This window comes from Corvus hawaiiensis, chromosome 14 (genome assembly GCF_020740725.1).
Source record: "Corvus hawaiiensis isolate bCorHaw1 chromosome 14, bCorHaw1.pri.cur, whole genome shotgun sequence".
Lineage (NCBI taxonomy): Eukaryota > Metazoa > Chordata > Aves > Passeriformes > Corvidae > Corvus > Corvus hawaiiensis.
In genome coordinates this window covers 16,421,358-16,439,411 of record NC_063226.1, presented here as the reverse complement: position 1 = coordinate 16,439,411, position 18,054 = coordinate 16,421,358, and the positions used below count along the sequence as shown (strand labels likewise).

Sequence of the window (18,054 nt, the reverse complement as noted above, 5' to 3'; positions counted from 1 at the left end):
TGCCAGCTGACATTTCTCCTTCTCCTTTGTCCTGGTCACAGCTAGATACAGGTAAAACAAAGGGGTTTTTTTCATCTTTATTTGAGTAGGTTAAATTCTAGTTGAAAATTATTATTGTTAATGGTCTCTTTTCTGGTGGTTCAGAAGAAGAAATTACTATTAGACATGCCAAGGAAACAAAGCTGTAGGATGGGTTGAAGTTTAGCACACAACTGGAATTTTCGGACAGACTTTGTTCTCCTCAGTGCAAAACCAATAATTCCAACATTTTTCTTGAAGTGAAATATTGTCTAATAATTCAAAATATTTTGGGGTATATATAGGTATATATACACACCCCGAATACTCAAAGTTATTTTGAGTATGTATGTATAGAGCTATTTAAGTATAGATTATAAACAGAAACCAAAGTGATGAAATAAGGAATCACTTTAAATAAAAATTGAAAAGATATTGTAACACTGGAAAAGCAACTACTAAATTAAATTATTCATTATCTGCCAGTTTTTCCAGGCATTTAAATGTCAGCGAAACCTTGTATTGTAATAAAAATACATAAATGTTAACATAAAGTTTTAGTGATCAAATAGACCACTGGAGCATAACATCTCTTTTGTTCCTTAAGAAGGGGCTTGTACATAAACATTTCATGGAGCAGAAGTTATCCTTTTATTCCTGTCCTATAATAGACCCCTATGAAGTGTGTGCTCTGCGGGTGATGACATCTCCCTCGCTATTTAAAGGAGCTATTAGGTGTCCAGGATTGAGAATAAGTGGGTTTTGACTGGAGGAGAAAATTCTTTTCTGGCCACAAAGTAGGCAGCAGAAACCCAGCCTTCAGGTCAGCATCACTTCTAACATAACACCCAGCTGATCAGTCTCTTCCCACTAACTTTGGAGATAAGGAAGGAAAGCTCTGAAAGTGCACATCTCTGTCTTTTATTCAGAGCAGGAAGCACTTGACATGTGAGAGTGACTGAGTGACAAGGCCTTGTTGTAACAGCATTATTGTGACACCTGTGACCCAACACACAAAGACCACAGTCCACACTCAGGTCTTGTGTCCCCTCTGTGTGGAGTCTCAGAAGAAAATCTCTCTCCAGCTGGCTCAGAGCTGCCATCTATCTCTGGGAGCTCCCAGTGGCTCCAAGGTTTGTCACAGGCCTGGTGCTGCCATTGGCAGCTTGTGCTCTGCCTTCCCCAGGGCTATTCACTCTACAGTTTTCTCTTAATCCCCTGCAAATTTGTGTCAGATGGGAATTCACACCCCACAGAAAAAAAGACCGAACACCATCCAGTGTATGGCACCACTGGAGATGGAGCAGTAGCCTGATGCAGGACGGGGAGACAGTGGGGTAATCTCAAAGATTTTTTTTTAACGAAGCAAAGCTTATCCATTGCCATGGAGTGTAGTCTACTCAGGATCTCAGATCCATCAAAAATCACAGCTTGGCTTACTGGAATTTCTGCCTACTCGTTTGAAAGGGTTGTGAACCTCTACAAAGTTGGCCCGGGTTCCAGCCTGGCAATGAAACAAATTTTCCCTGGTTTCATTACAGAAATGTTTCCCACCTCTAGCGACAGAAAGCACAAAATACAGAGATTTAGTAGACTCACCACAGTAATAATGGCTGTGCACAACAGGGTAAATCCAATGAACAATGTGCTTTATTTGGCAGAAGTGCGTCAGCTGGTAGTAAGTGGCTCTAACAAAATACTCTTGGTCTCCTCAGATACTTATCATTTTTAACTGCTCCCAGACCTAATCTAGTATAGTTCAGCTCTTCTGTGCATTAAAGACACTGTGGCAAGTCAGGTAACCAGGATGTTTTGAGACTTAAAAATAAAGCGTTTGTGCATTAGGACATGCTTAAACTCTAACCCATAAGCTGGGTAAAAAGCTACAAGCTGCCAAATCAATGTGATCTCTAGCTCTGGAAAAAGAATATATCACATGAGCCTGTTGTTGAGCACAGGTAATAGCAGGGCACTGCTGGAAAATGTGCAGCAAAAGCTGTTGCCATCAGTGCATATCAGCCCAAGGCTGTGCTGTGGTGTCAGTCCTGCAGCACCTGTGAGGTGTCAGCAGGTCTGTGCCCAGGCAGGGCCACTGACAGTGGCCTTTAAACCAAAGAGGCCAAGCCCTTCTGTCCTGGGCTTTGGACCAGGCTCAGTGACTGAGCTTGATGCTGTTGCACAGCACGAGGCATCTACAGCTGCATGTCCAGGGAGGGATTGCAACATCCCTGTCTGGAGAGTTTTAGTCTCTTTGCTTCATGCAGAGAGTGCCAGGAGTGCCTTGGCCCTGCATCTCAAGTGTATTCCACAGCAAATAAAATGCTTTTGTTCAGGCAAGTGCTTCCACATGGGTGAATGAAGTTACATCCAGTTGGGGCTGGACGCCAGTGGTGTTCCCTAGGGCTTGGTACTGTTTCATATCTTTACTGATGATTTGAAGCCCCCTTGATCTTGAAGGGGATCAGGGGCACCCTCAGTCAGTTTGTGGGTGACACCAAGTTGGGCAAGAGTGTGGATGTGCTGAAGGATGGCTCTTTTTACTTCTCCCAAGTAACAAGTGATAGCGCAAGAGGAAATGGCCTCAAGTTGCACCAGGGGAGGCTTAGATTGGAGATTAGGAATAATTTCTTCACCAAAAGGGTTGTCAAACACTGGAATAGGCTGCCCAGGGACTTGGTTGAGTCACCTTTCCTGGAGGTATTTAAAAGTATCTTGGTGTAGACGTGGTGCATGGGGACGTGGGTTACTGGTAGACTTGATAGTTCTGGGTTAACTGTTTTGACTCAATGATCTTAAAGGTATTTTCTAATCTGAACAGTTCCATGATCCTACAAATTTTCAAAGAGAATAGCTGTTCTGTGAGCATTCAGCACTGCACAGCTCTAAACAAGAGCGTGCTGTGCTGACCACCACACTGCCTGCAGCCAGCAGGTGATTCCTAATTGATGGTGTTAGAATTAACGGAAAATCTATATTAGGACATTAGTGCCTCACTAAGTAGGTAACTTAAAACACTGCTCTGTGCAGAACTGTGTGGATGAACTGTAGGCAATTAGAACAAATCTCCATAGCCTTAAAGAATCCTATGGAGATATTCATAATCCTACAGTACCCTCAGGTCCTAATACTGCTCTGCAGGGTGCTTTTAAGACTTGCTCTTTACTTATTGTGGTGACTGTTTTTGGAGCAAACTGTCATTGTGGTTTCCAGAAAATACTTTGATAATAAGCCAATATTGCACATTGAGTGTTTTCTAACTGCCATTGCAGCTTCTGGCAGCAGGTAGAAAAATCATTACAGCTGTGAGATGCTTCTTTCTCTGAAAGATTGCTCAATTTTTATGATAGATTTTTATTTTTTTTTAAGTAACAGGTTCATTTAAAGGGAGAATTAAATCCCTTTTTATTTTCAGTCATTCCCAGTTTATAAGCTGTCCTTTCTCATAAAGTCAGGAGGTACCACTGCACATTCTCCCTTGACTGGGGTGCAGAGTTAACTTTTCAAGTGCATTTAGGATGGCAGTGAAGTGGGGGGGTGTGAGGGGACCTCACTCTCTCTCTCTCTCCCTCTTGCAGGAGCACAGAAACCCCCTCGCCCATGTCCCTGAGCCCGTCCCCCGTCAGCTCTGCTGGAAGCAGCACGGGCACCGCCGGCTCGTCCTCGGCGGGGACCATCACCATCCCCCAGCGCATCCACCACATGGCTGCCAGCCACGTCAACATCACCAACAACGTCCTGCGCAGCTACGAGCACTGGGACATGGCTGACAAGCTGACCAAGGAGAACAAAGGTGCCCCGCTCTCTGCTTTTCCTTTGTCCCCTTTGGCTCCCCAGCTTTAGCTTTCCCCGTGCTCTCTGGATTTGGACTCAGAACCACCACATCTAAGAGCACAACTGTGACAGCTTGAGCAAACAGACCAAATCTGCTTGCTGGTGGCTGTAGCCAATGCGTATCTTCTCTTGTCAGGCACAGAGGGGGATGTGTAACACACGCTGAACATGGGGTTATCAGAGCAGCTGGCAAATAATTTAGCGAACACGAGCCCCAAGTGATGGGAGCTTTTAAGTCTGCAAATTCGTTCACAGTTTCGGCCTCTTGTAGAGCACTGAGGTTATTTTCAGACTGCTCTGTCAACGGGTTTAAGACTATTAAAATGCTAGCTAGGATAATAAGCAAACATTAGATGTTATGTTTATGCGGGAAGTCCGATTAGGAGATGTCCACTGAAAGCCACGACCTTGACTCTCCTATGATTGGATTGGAAATCTGCTTGTTTATTCCTAACAACAAAATATAAGTCTTTACCACAGTCATTTCAAAGGAGTTTTGGCAAGCAGTTTGTGACTGGGTTATATCAAGTATAGTGGAGTGGCTGAGATATAACTAAGGGACAAATTTGGCCTATTGCTGGCCAGCTGTGAGCTTCCCCGTGACAATGTAATTATTCAGATTCCAGCTTTGGGCTTACACAAATCACTGAGAAAGCTTCCTTTGACACTAGAGGTGCAGAGCCTAGCTAGGAAATACTCTCATCATGAGTTGGCTTATTCTCTTAAATTATAGTGAGATTTCAGATGGCCGACTTGTCCTGACAAATGTGCTTGCTGTATGCAGTTTGATCTTACTCCCATTAATGTCAGTGGCAAATTTCCACTGATTTAGAGAAACTGAGCTTGAGATTTATAGAGTTTTATGTCTGAATTGTGGGACATAATGATCTATCCCTGGATGAGGAACAATAATAGAAGTTCTGTCCAGTCCTCCCCACTGCTGCTTGTCTTTGTTCACATTGATTAATTTAGTAGCAGTGCAGTCATTTTGGATTTTTTCCATAGCTGCATCCATTTTCACAAAATGTGAAAGCGATTCCCTGTCAAATGTAATGCAGAATGTTACAGTGGGAATGCAGAAGGATGCCCTGATAGGAGGAAGAGATGGCGATAATCTTGTAATTAGCCCTGTGTGTTGTGGAGTTGTTAAATGTTCTACTTGGTATTAAATCAAAATAGCTCAGGCATTCAGCCAGCAGACAGAAAATGTACCCAGCCACTGCTGTTATCAGTCCTAGAGCTGGATGAGAAAAAACCTGCTGACTCTCTTTCTGCATTTTCCTCCCTACTCTCTTCTTTGTTCTCATTTTGATTTACGATCAAATAAACCCAATTCTGCAAAGCCATATAGGAATACTCTTTATTCAGATGAGCAGTCCCTTTGACTTTACTGGGACTGGATGCATGAATAAGGGTTTCTCACATGAGCAAGGCATTTAAGGTTGTGACCTGTTCTTTCATATCTTGTTTCACAACCTGCAGACATGTTACAGGGAATGCAAAGTTCATGTTACTTCAAATTTCATTTAAGTGTTACAAACCACTGGAGAGAGATCAGAGTTTCATACATGCTATAGCGTCTTTATATTTTGTATGGAAAGATACCTCATTTCTAATTAAGTACTTGATTTAAAGTTGCATGCTTAAACACAAACTGCAATTTGAAAAAATTAATGGTGTAGCAAAAAGTATAGGAGAACTGTTGTGGTTCTCTGCAGGTGTTCATCATACCACATGAGAGATTCTCTTTAAAAAAGGATGTATTCAAGACACTTTGATATGAGAAACGTTACAGTGTTTCATGAAACCTTGTTGTAATTGTTTTAGTAGATGTCATCTGCACCTTTCAAATAATTCAAAGCACCTTTATCTTGTTGGCTGGAACAGGACTCACCCCTTTCTCCATAGTGATCTCCAGTCCACCTTTGCCAGCTGTCTCAGCTCTGGTGCACTGCCCAAGCTCTGGTGCACTGGCCTGTGGAATGGGGGTTCAAAACTGCCCCGTGACAGCAAACAGGACAGTGCAAACCCCAAACTCTGCCGTGAGTCCCAGGTACAGGACACATCACTTGGCCTCTCTCTCAGGAGCTTGGGCAGTCAGTTCATTATAAAAAATGAGATTTTCCCCCCTCCCCTTGAAATAAGAATGATCTCAAAACCAAAAAAAACCCACAAACCTGCAAAGAAACAATGATTAAGACAAAAATTTAGTTCCTAAAGAAAAACAAAACCAACCAGATTCAGTCACTTTTGTGGGGTTTTGTGGTCAGCTCTCATTGTTTCTGTTGTCTTCTGAATCACAGGGTGTGTCTTGCATAAGAAAATGTCCTTGATGATCTGTCCTGAGATGGGTATAAACTGTGGCCTCATAGCAATTACCTCTGGGTCCTACTGCTGTCATAAATGTTTCTTAGGTCATGCCCATGTAGTCACAAGATATTTCCTCCACACTGTAGGAGCTGTGCAGCCTCCCTTTGTCCACGGCTGTCAGCTTAGGTTTTGTGCTCCTGAGTCTGCCTGCATGCTCCCAGTTTGGACTTGACTCATGTCCAGCTGGCTCAGAGCAGCAGACAGAAGCCTTTCTTTGTCAGCCTGACAAAAGATGTGCCATTAAAATAAAAATGCATAGCAAGAGGGAGAACAGCAGAACTGTGACCTGCCAAGCTGATCTGGTTTGAAAAGGAAAGCAGGAACATACTGCCATGTACCTCTGGTGGAATTTCCCCTGGTCAGTGGAGTTGAGAGTGTGGAGAGAATAGATGGAGTTGGCATAAATCTGTGTCTGTAGCAGGCCAAACTAAACTGTAGAATTCCCAAAGCCCATGGGATGGTTTTTTGTGTTGGATCACCTAAAGTGGTGTTGTTCACCACCTATAACATCAAACTCTCAGCTGACTTCACAAGATCAGATCATTTTCTTATGCTTCTGAAGAAAGCAGGACTTTTTCTCTACAGTAGAAAACTCAGCTCTGTAGGGAGCAAGACCTGTTCTCTCACACATAAATTTATTAAGTGGCTTCAGTGCTTGTAGCTTTTTCAAGAAATATTAACTTGAAATTAGGCTTTAAGGTGAATTCTCAGTGCTTAAAGAAATTATTGTTTATTTGAGCCTAGAACGAGATCTCTAGAACGCAAGCAAGATAGTGCATTATTTAATTTCTAAATGTATTGATTTTACACTGGAGGAGGGGAATGAAAGACAGAGGAAGGAAGATTAAAAGTAGCTGCTGGCTGCAGCATCTGAGCAGCACTGGTGCTAGCCCTGAGCTCTCATTATGCTTGCCTCCAGCCAAATCACTTTGTGCTCTGATACTGCTGTAGCTCCCAAGCTGACCAGGGTCAGGCTGTCAATACTTGGATAGAAGACCTCAAAGCAGCACTTACTTGCTGAAGAAAGTACTGATAATGATTTTGCACCCGGCATCTGCTCTCCTGAAGTGCAGCCAATGCAGTGCTGGCTGGCTCAGTGCACTGGATTGCAGACAGGGTGAGAATGTGAGGGCTCAGCCATTCCTTACTGTGATTGTTGGTTGTTATCTGAGCTCTGAGGGGCTTTAACTGAGAGAGGGTTCCCACTTGCCTAAATATAGTGTAGGGGTTGTATATGTGGGAATGCCTGTGCCCCAGCGAGCATAAAGAGCTGTGGGAGCATACAGGGCACAATTCAGTTCTCCATTGACAGCAATTAAGAGAGGTCTGTTGGCCCTAACAGGATTAGTCTTTCACCCAGGGAGCATCTAACATGACATAAAGTAAACTGGTGTGTCGCTTCCTAACTGGGGCTCTCTGTTTAGTGACCTCCTGTTAACCCTTCCCAACAAGGAATCCCAGGGTTGGGATTCTTCCCCCTTATAGGTTCCCGTCTTCAAGGTGTTATTTTCCTGCTGTGTTCTCTCTCTCTCCTCTTCCTCTTCCCCTCCCATCCCACACTCATCCTCTGGGGCCTGCAGCAGCAGCAGGATGAGCAGAGGGCCAAAACTGCTGCAATGGCAGTAACAGAAATTAGAGGGTGGGGAAAAGAGCAAGAAAGGTCTTCTAGTCTGGAAAGATCCAGTCTAGCCCTTCATGTCTGGGAGAGAGCACAGTGTGGAAAAGTAATGGAAGATTTAATTTCCAGCTATTTAAATCATACAGTCAGCAAACCTAATCTCAAAAAACCAACAGTGGAGATTATCAGAGTTAAAGGAAGACTACTGGCAACCACTCATACCATGCTGTGGTAGACTTCCAGCATGGATAATCTAATTTGTTTTGTTTCAATATATTGTTGTTGTTCAAATTCTTTCTTACGGACCATGTGCTCATGTGCACAACTGTCTTGAGAGCTCACTAACTGCACTGTGCTGCTTCTGAGTGGGAAATCATGGTAATTCTGTATTTCTGTACCATTGCCTGAAACAATTGCTTCTGTTTCTTGTGTATTGCAGAGTTCTTTGTAGACCTGGACTCAGTGATGGGACCCTTAACACAACACAGCAGTATGACCAATCTGGTTCGTTACGTTCGCCAGGGACTCCACTGGCTCCGCATTGAGGCTCATTTGTTGTAGTGACTGCTGCCCTGTTCATGACATCCCCATTCTTCTACCTCTACCAGCACAGAGACGATCACTGGTGGAACTCCACTCATTTTTGGAAGTTTATTCATGTAACTTCATTTTTATTGCCTTTTTTAATATCCTATCTATTCGAAGTAGAAGTCACCATAAATGAAACTTATGACTCAAGAGCAGTATGTGTTGTACCATCTAATCATTTTTGACAATTTTCTATGCCTTGTGTCTCCTGGATCCTGCCATCCTTATGTGCTTTATGGAACGGTACATTCCCTGCAGTATTGTTTTAAGTCCATGCTGCCTTCAAGTGAAAACAAAAAAAGCACTTTGAGAAGATATGGATTCCTGAGAAATAGTACAAAGCGTCTTAAATATTTGAGGGTATATATGAGAAGTCCCTTCTGAAATAAATTAGTAGAAGTTTTAGCTATTCATTCAAAATCATCTTCTGAACCTGAACCAAGCTTTTCGACGCTTAATTCTGGCATCATTACCTGACTCAGTACATTCCTAAGATTTCATACTTCCTCTAGGTTAAATCTCTAAAAGAGAACATTGAATATCTTACAGGTACCTAATGTAAGATCACCAAAGGTGTTAAGAGGTAAAAGGTTGAAGGAATGCCTCATTAAAGAATGATGACACACTATGCAATGAGGTTTTGATATTCCATTCTTCCTGTTTATTGTTGGCTTAATAATTTCAGTAGGCAGCAGAATTTATTGCAGTTTTTAGGCAGTTCCAAAATATTAGCTTTCTTAGTCTTATCTACCATTCCTGCACTAAATCTGTGAATTTTCCTTCTGTTTTACTGTTTAGTCTCAAGAAAATACTTATCCAAGATTTTTCTTCATAGAACAATCTCTCCTTGCATAGTGACTCACTGAAAGCAGATTTTAACAGGGCTGCTGCACTCTAAGCATTGATATTGTATGTAAAAGTCCATTAATAAGTGTATGCAGATTCTTCATGAACTGTCTAGAAGTTTAACTAACCAGCTACTGTTGAAACATTATAATTCCATGTGGCATCAATTTTCACCTGTTTTGTTCATTTCAGAGCATTAGAAACGAACAGTATTATCTTGCTATCTTGAAAACAATGTCAAATTAAATAAAATCACCAGATTTACCCAAAAGCAATATAACATTTGTCTAATAATGGCCATGAATACTTCAGTCAGATTACCTATTTTCCAAGCTCTGCATCTGTTTACCCATGCTGTCATGTTTTGGACCATTCTTCTAATGCGTGAATAATAATGAGACAATTCAGATAGAATTTCAAAGCAATTGTGAATAAATTGCACCATTTCACATTTGCTCTTTCCTCTTATTTTTTTCCCTGTTATAAACTGCACTGCTCTTCTGGTGCCACTGCAAGAAGCGCTGGTGCATGAAACAAAACAAAATGAATTTATATCAATAATTCACAAGACTTTAAATGGTCTCATCTCATTCTTGATATAACACCTGCATACCTTACTGAACTGTAAATTCCATTTCTATAAACAGAAAATGCTCATAGCAATGTAAATATTATTCTGTCTCATCTCATTGAAATAACACAATATATGTATTAAATGCCATCCAGATATTAGTTAATTGCAATTACCTTCTGCTATATAAACCTGTATATTCTTTAATCTGGTGAGTTATTGGATTCTACTCACTGGGTTGTGACCAGATAAATAGGACAAATTTGCATTTAAAAGGTTCAGACTGTTAAGATTTTTAGAGCAGGCCTTGGATATTTGCAATAAGAGCAGTTTAAGGACTCTGCCCAGTGCACATTTAAGACAAACATTTCTGTAGCTGTTTTATATTAGCTCCCTGTAGTACTACCTTTTCTTAAAAATCAATAATTCCTAACATTTTGTTCCACAAGACTGTAATGTAAACATAGCCAACGTGCATCATTAGAGAAATCATCCAGTGTAGGGTTTTCTGCAAAGGACATTTGCAGAACATGCACATCCTGTATTATCTGCACATTCCTGTTGCTGAAGTGGTCGATTCACCCTTATCTGTTCTCTGAAGGTTTCAGTAACACGGCTGAAACCAGAATCTGACACATTAGTCACGCCAACTCTGGCCCCAGTAGCTAATGAATAAAACCAGGGCAGTGAGAACTATTCAGAAATGTAGATGAAAGGTGGTGGTTGGGGGGTTTTTTTAAGAAAAAGAAAAGGAAACATTTGAAATAATTTTTTTAACAGGTGAAGTAGGGTTGGGCTGGTTTTGTCATAAGCCAGAGTTTTCCATTCTTATTGCAAGTAACTATTCAGTTAAATTAAGTGCATTTTCACCACTTGCTCCTTTAATGTAGATTGAAATCCAAGACTTCCATGCATTTACAAGGGATAGCAATGTCTTAAAAGACAGTCTTCAGACACAGGACTCCTCAGAGTTAGCTGCAGTCTCTCAGTGATCCCCATGTTTTATCTTTCCCCTGTTGCTTGTGGTAAACAGGCTCCTATCTCTAAATTTACCCCATGTTCACAACCTCGTGCTTAAACAGCTTAAGGAATTAGCCCACCTGATTTTGTATCCTGTGACTTAGGTTGAAATGTATGCTGAATCAATGGCATGATGATAGTAAGTCCAGCAGTCAAGTCTGGGATCACAAGCCAACTTACTATTTAGCAGTCTTGTTTCAAAAGCGGCTTAGAAACAAATTAAATATGGAGAGTAAATTACTGTCTTATCCCTGGGGATGATGCTTCTTTTGGGTTAGTTATTAAGGATTATTGCACTTTTACAGGCACTATATTCATCTCATTTCAGTTGCCAACATGTCCTCTTTGTGGAATCATTTTACCCCTTAAAATATTACTTCCAGCAGAGCTAATCAAATGAGATTGTTTGTTTGTTTCAATCCATGGAGAAGCAGCATGTCTGTGCTTAGGTGTTTGCAATGTCTGCACTTAAAACTGCCCAATTTAGGCTTTCAAACTCATGAACCAAGCACCAAAAATTACAAGATTGGCTTAAAATTGTGGTTTGGTTTGGTTTGGTTTTTTTTTTTAAATAAACTCTTTGGTGGTTCTTGTATTACCTTCTGGATGCTGAGCTTTGGGACTGATTTCATGACTCATTTTCAGGCATTTTAGAAGCATGCCAAGGGCTGGAACTGGCACATTTGTTTTTAATAGTGATAAACTGGAACAGTGATGTAATCTCTTGACTTCTGTAGCTGGGATTTAAGAAGGACACCAAGCTGTGTAAAACATTGCCAGAACTGACAAGACTGTTGTTTGTGACCCATGCCTGAGGAGGTTTGGAGCAATACCAAGAGTTCAGCAGTGAAGAGAGCAGGCCAGTAAAGAGCTAAACTCAGGCATTTGGGGTGCAAGACACAAGGGCAGCAAAGTCCTAAACGCTCAAGAGAGGCATTTACATAGCACTTAACCTCCACTTCAAGGGCTGCAGCAGGTCTTCAGTATTTGACAATGTGCAGGCAGAATATCCAGCTCCAAGTGCAGTGAACATCTCCAGCCACGTGATGTGTGTTGGGTGCTCAAGAACAGGGAGCAGAGGGAAAGCCTTTGTGTGATAGTGTTGGTGGCAACTTTTACAACTTGCTTCTTACAGCTTAATTTTACTTTTTCTTACATGTTCCTTGGACTTTCAATTATTTAAGTATTCTCTTTGTGAATAGATTGCCTCATTTATAAATTATCTCCTTTGAAAGGTAGAGACAGATCTGTTGATAGTTATGTGGGGGGTTTTAAAAAATAGGATTTGAGATCTTCATTCCTCCTATAGAAACAAAATGAGACAATTGAATCTGGAATTTAATTTCCATACATTTTTTAATTTCACAGATTTTATTATGTTCTTCTATTATGACAGTTTAGATTCACTGATGTTTTTAGTTACTTTGGAAAAAACTTTTTCAGTGATTTTTTTTATCAGCATTTAATGCTGTCTAAATCCAATTATTAGTTTTGTGAGTGTAACTTAACAGATAACAAAAATGGGGCTGGTAAGGATTCTGACTTAAGTATTAACATACTTCATTACTTGGAGTTCAGGAGAAACTCCATGCAGCATTGAAGCCAGCCCATGAGTGTGAGTGTGTGTACACATCTGTGTGGATTTATGTGTGGATTTGCAGCAGAAAGTCCCTGCTCATTACTTCATAGCACAGGAGAAAATATATGGTAGCTGTAAACAGAAAACACGGCAGTGGCATTATTCAAGTGTTCCTCTGTAGTTTGTGCATAGTCCTGTTTGCATCTGCTGCCTCCTGCAGACAGTGAAGGTGTGGCAGAAAGTAGCAACAACTCTGTCCTCTTAGTCCTGTGGTCCCTCAAGTCAGTGTAAGAATGTGCTGTCCGTGTGCGGTTTTTCAGGTTAACTCATTTGCCATAGAGCAGTGTCTTGAAGTTTTAAGAAAGACAAAATATTTAACAAGTCACCAAAAAAATTAAGTTGTCATTCTGAAGCAAGTGTAGAAGTGTCCCAGCTGTAGGCAGGCTGCAGACCAAGGGGTCTTTGCAAAGGGCCTTTCCCTCTCAGCATCTCACTGACCTCACCTGAATGCACTGGGAGTGAGGCAAAGGGGATGAAGATGGGAAACCAATCCACTGTCCTTACGACATCTTCCAGCTTTACTTTATATGCTATTTTATAAATGCAAATAAAACAAGTCTTAATGTTGGGAGAGCTCAATTCTTCTGTTTCCAATAATCCTCCTGAACTTCCATGATATAACCAGAGCACACCAATGCATATAGGCATTCTCTATTGTCTAATGAGATATGTCTATATAGGAGCATATTTTGGTTATATCACTTGATATTTAGCCTAAATGTATAGGCTAAAAGCTGTTAGGGTCTCCATTATTGAAACCTCTCTGCCACTGAATGCAAAATGTTCCTGCCTGACTTAGAGAGTAGTCATCTTCTCCCTGGTATCCTTGTCAGACCTTCCTTTCCGATGGCCTTGGTAGCTTTACTTAAGCCATTTTGTTTCAGAGATGTTTTGTCTTCCAAGATCAGTGATTCTGATCATCTCACACCAGTTTAAGCCCCTTGTGGTGGCTGCTGAAGTCAGGATAGATTGAGTTCAGATTTTGTGTACAACTCGGGGGAGGATGTGACTCTATAGAGAGAGACAAGAGCAAGTTCAGGTGCAGATGAGTTACTGCATAAAACTGGTGTCAGATGGGAATCAAACCTGGCCTCATCAGGAGGCACCACAACAGAAATACTGTAAGGAGATGCTGTTCCCAGAACCACAGGGTGTGTCATGACACATCAGGCAGCTAGCTCACTCTAATTGTCTTAGGCAATGGTAAAGATGTCAAGAGTGGTTTAAAGAAACTGGGGCAAGCTGCTGTGGTCTGGCATTGTGAATTTAAGCTGAGTGTGCTTCTTGGGAAAGGGGACATTGCTTGGATATGTCCTGCAAAATAATACCTGTACCGTGGTATCCTGTGAAATCAGAATACAGCACCACCACATCCAATTCTTCAGTCCACCTCAGAGTGCCACCTCATGTCACAGAGAGCTAATTCTTGTCACTGTCCTCGAGTCACCATCCGGTTAAACCAATATTTTTACATTATTTTTACAACAGGAGCAAGGGCCAAGCCCAAAGGCCCAGTGGCCACCTCAGGCAGCGCTGTGTGACCTGATGTTGCCTCCCACAGGCTGTGGAGCCACACAGAGCTCCTGAGCCCTCAGCTTGCACTGGGTGGTGGATTGCTACAGGTCTGTGTGGTGTGAATCCCCACATAGCCCTGTCCACTGCACTGGGGGACCAGTGCTGTGCCCAGGGAGATTGAGGGACCCCAGCCCCACCACCTGGGTGAGCAGAGATGTGGCTCTGCATTGCTTTCAGGTCTTGGTCCTCTGCAGCTGCAGATGGACTGGGATTTGAGCACTGGTACTTGCACTGCGTCTGGAAATGCCAATCAAGTTGACAGAAGCTGTGCACACGGTGACAGTGTAGAACTCAGTCAATACCCACTCTACACAGAATTGGAATTTAAACTGTAGTGTCCACAGGACCACTCATGCTTACAGGACTCCAACTGAGTCCCACTGATGCCAGTCTAAAAAGTCACATGAGTGGACAATGCAGCTGTTTGAGACTTGTTTTCTTCTTTGATTTTAACTGAGTTCCTCTGTCGGCAAGTTCTGTAAGCTCTCTGTGCTGGATATAAGTTCACTCACAGAGTGCCACCCTGTTGTAATACTGTTGAAAGACCCTTCAAGTATAGATAGCCCTAATTTCCACTCAGTTATTTTCTTCTCAGAATTCAAGTGAAGGTCAGATTCTGAGGTGAATTTGTTTTATTGAACAACAGTAACTACAGTGGACCAAAATTTGAGCTAAGCAAATGTAAAGTAACTTGGCTCAACTGTTGGAATTCATGGCACCAAATTCTGTTGTCACGTGGCAGTAGTGCAAGTCTTACAGAGCTTGCTGAGTACTGTTTATCGAAGGAGAAGCTGGATAACAAAAATGACATCGTCTTACTGGAGTTAAGTGTATTAGGCCAGAACTTCAGTTGCATTAACCCAATTAATTGACTGAAATTCCATGCATTTTTGTTCTGGCTGGGCACTCATCTCCTGCAAGTAGTTGAAGGTCTCTGGACTAGAGCTGGAATAACTGCAAGCTCTTCAACCAGACCATGTGTTGACTCAGCCCTTGCTCAGGGAAACCACCATTGAGTTCAGTGACAAGTAACACGTTATGGACACGGAGAAGCTTTGACCCACTGGCAGGAGACATTTACCCTTGAATTATGAAAGAACTGAATAGTGGATAGCAACACAAATGTTTTATTTATAACAGAGGTAGAGTACAAGTTCCTCAACTGGTGTAAACTGGTATAGGAGTACTGGTTTCAGTGGAGTTAATCCAATATGCACACACCAAGGAGCAAACCCTCTAACCCCAGACTAATTTTTGCCAATATATCTCTATGCAGATAAACTCCCAAAGCTTTTATCGTCATGCCTTTTTACTGATCATGCCATTGAAATGATTAATGTACCATAATCCTTGCCTGTGAGCAAATACTGTACTTTGCAAAGCTATGCAGTGTACAGCACATCATAAAACTGCTTTAGACCACCCAGCCTGGAGAGGTTATCAGAAACGAGACTAACAGAGCATCTTTGGATCTGATGTCGATTACACCTCACTCTGCACTTCCACACCTGAGTTTTTCAACCAGACTGAGTGATGGCTGCATGTTTCTGATGACTGTGGGCCAGAGCTTCAGCTGATGTGCCTCTAAGTGGCTCTGTGGATGTCAGTGCTGATTTACACCAGCTGAAAAACCAGTCCTCTCCCTTTTCATACTGCGCTGCGTGCCCTAATGCAGCTTTATAAATGCACACTGAGGCTGAGCGGATATTGAACTATTCTGATTCAGCACCAGATAATCCCTGCTAAAAAATTGGAGGGTAATTTCTGCCTGCCATCTAGGCTTGCATATGTTTTGGTTTTAACTAAAGGCATGTTGCAATTTCATTACCTCCCAGTTTAAATATTTACTGGCATCAGCATTAGCTTGCATAGAAAAATGGCAAATAAAGTCAAACATGTCATAAATGCTCTCAGTCTAGAGATGGAATCTGTTACTTTAGTTCAAAGACATTGCAGCAGGCTAAAGAGGGTTTTCTAAGCCAAATGGGTTCTGTACATTTAGAAGTCATGGCAAATATTTATCTAGGCCCAATTCTGCTGTTCTTCCCCTGAGCAGCCTGGTCGGCAGGTTGCTCCACTGAAGTGCACAGAAGTAACTGTGAATTGGTGCTCAGCACACAGATTGCAGACGCAGGCACTGAATATGTTAGGTTGCTGCAATCAGGGGTTTAATTTTAGCCATATGTATCATTTGAGGACACTTAAAAACTATGTACATTTTATCCAAGCTGACAGTCCTTTTATTTCCATAAAATATTGTATAATTTATTCCTGTCTGTATTTTTGACATCTCTGGATTGCATATCTTCTACTGAATCTTAAATGCTGGTTTTTTTAAAATCCACATTCAAAAGGTCTAGGACATATCATCACAGAATATGAAAACAAGTCAAAGATCTTGTGATGTTTTGCTTTGGTTTTGAGCTCTCCTTTGGTTTGTGTTTTGGCTTGGCTGTGGTACTCCCAGAATTTTTGAAATGGCTCAACTCAATTCAAGTTTCTTCCTGTCTTTTGGGGGGAAAAAAAGCAAAATACAACTAAGGTTCAGGAAAAGCAATCCTGGCAAACTCGGTGGGGGTTTGCTCTCCCTAGCTGTTGTGGTTTTTTAACCCTGCCATGTTGGGAGTAGTCTAGTGTGTGGGTTCTTTCACCCACCATTTCTGGCAGTTGTGGCAAATACTATTTTTTTTCCTTTTTTTCTTTTGTGTGTGTGTGTGTGCGTGCGCATGTATAATTAACCAAAATATCAGGAAAATTTATATATGCTTTCTTCTGGTTCCTGGAAATAGAGCAACATTATGACCTTATGGTCTTCCAGCAAAAGTCAGATTTAATTTCTGCATTGCAGTGCAACTTAATTAGCTATTGGAATTAGATTATGGTTTACTAAATGGTCTTTTACCTTACGTTCTTATGTTCTTACTTTTTATTTACTATTGAAGTAGCCTCTTTTTTTTTCCTCATGTGTGCAAGTATCATATCAATAATCATTGCAATTCCACAAGGTGTCTTTGTTCTGAACAAGCATGTTATTCTTGTAAAGTTTTAAGTATAAGTTAAGATGTTTTGTACAGACCAAGGTAACTGTTAAAATGTCAAGCAATTACTGAAATGTTGTATAGTTACAAAAGTTTGATTTCTTTTGCTTTATATGTATAAAATTGTATCTTGCCTGTTTTGCTTTGTATTTCCAACGTGTTGCACAATTATGCATTTTGTTTACATTTGTTCCTTCTTCAGAAAAAAAAAGAAATAACAGTAATACTTTATGTACAAACATTTTAAATGTACTTTTGTTGTTTTTAAACACAATGTCTCTGTATAAATAATATTGGTTGAACTGGTACATTCGTGTCTCTCATAGAGGGATTAATTATACTGCCAGTGCATTGAATTATTTAAAAAAAAAAAAAAGTAAAATAAAATTTTTATGAAAATGTAACCCATTTTATCACTATAAATTATTCTGTCTTCTGCTATTTTCTCATTCTCCTCCCAGGATACAAAAACTATGGTACAGTAAGTACTGTTTGTGGGAGAGCTGTCATTGGTTTTAATTTTTAATCAATGTGTTTGTGTCATTGTGGCGACTTAAAATGACTTGATGTTAGAAAATAATGTAGTGCTGATACCAGCTGTGAGGTAACGGGATCAATAATGTGCTTTCCCCATCCCTGAGGGGCCTCAGCTGCAAGACAGCAGCCTAAATCCTGTCTGTCCCACACCTAACGCAGAGAGCAGAGGGGCCAGGCTTGGCAGGAGGGGTTTTTTGGACAGGCAGCCCAGCGTGGCTCAAGTGGTGCCACTCAGCGCCCTGCCCGCTCTGGGGTGCCTCGGTCCCCGGGGGCTTCCTGGCAGGACCAAACTGGAAACGCCAGGTTGCGTATCATCACTGCAGGAACAGCTCTGAGAGGCAGTGCCAGGAATACCGGCTCAGAGGAGATGTAAAGAGCTCTCCGAGGTGCAGAGCAGCGTGTG

General features: G+C 41.5%; 1 protein-coding gene across 7 annotated transcripts in view; it reads left to right on the top strand.

Annotated features, from left to right (window-relative positions):
• Positions 1-17,518, top strand: part of AFF2 (AF4/FMR2 family member 2) — a 336,350-nt gene extending 318,832 nt beyond the window's left edge. For all 7 annotated transcript variants that reach the window (XM_048318426.1, XM_048318425.1, XM_048318424.1 and 4 more), the window contains 2 exons: positions 3,594-3,808; positions 8,277-17,518. In XM_048318426.1, the coding sequence (XP_048174383.1) occupies positions 3,594-3,808; positions 8,277-8,398 (337 nt within the window). In that variant the 3' untranslated portion in view covers positions 8,399-17,518. The remainder of the gene's footprint in view (positions 1-3,593; positions 3,809-8,276) is intronic.
• The last annotated feature ends 536 nt before the right edge of the window (positions 17,519-18,054 follow it).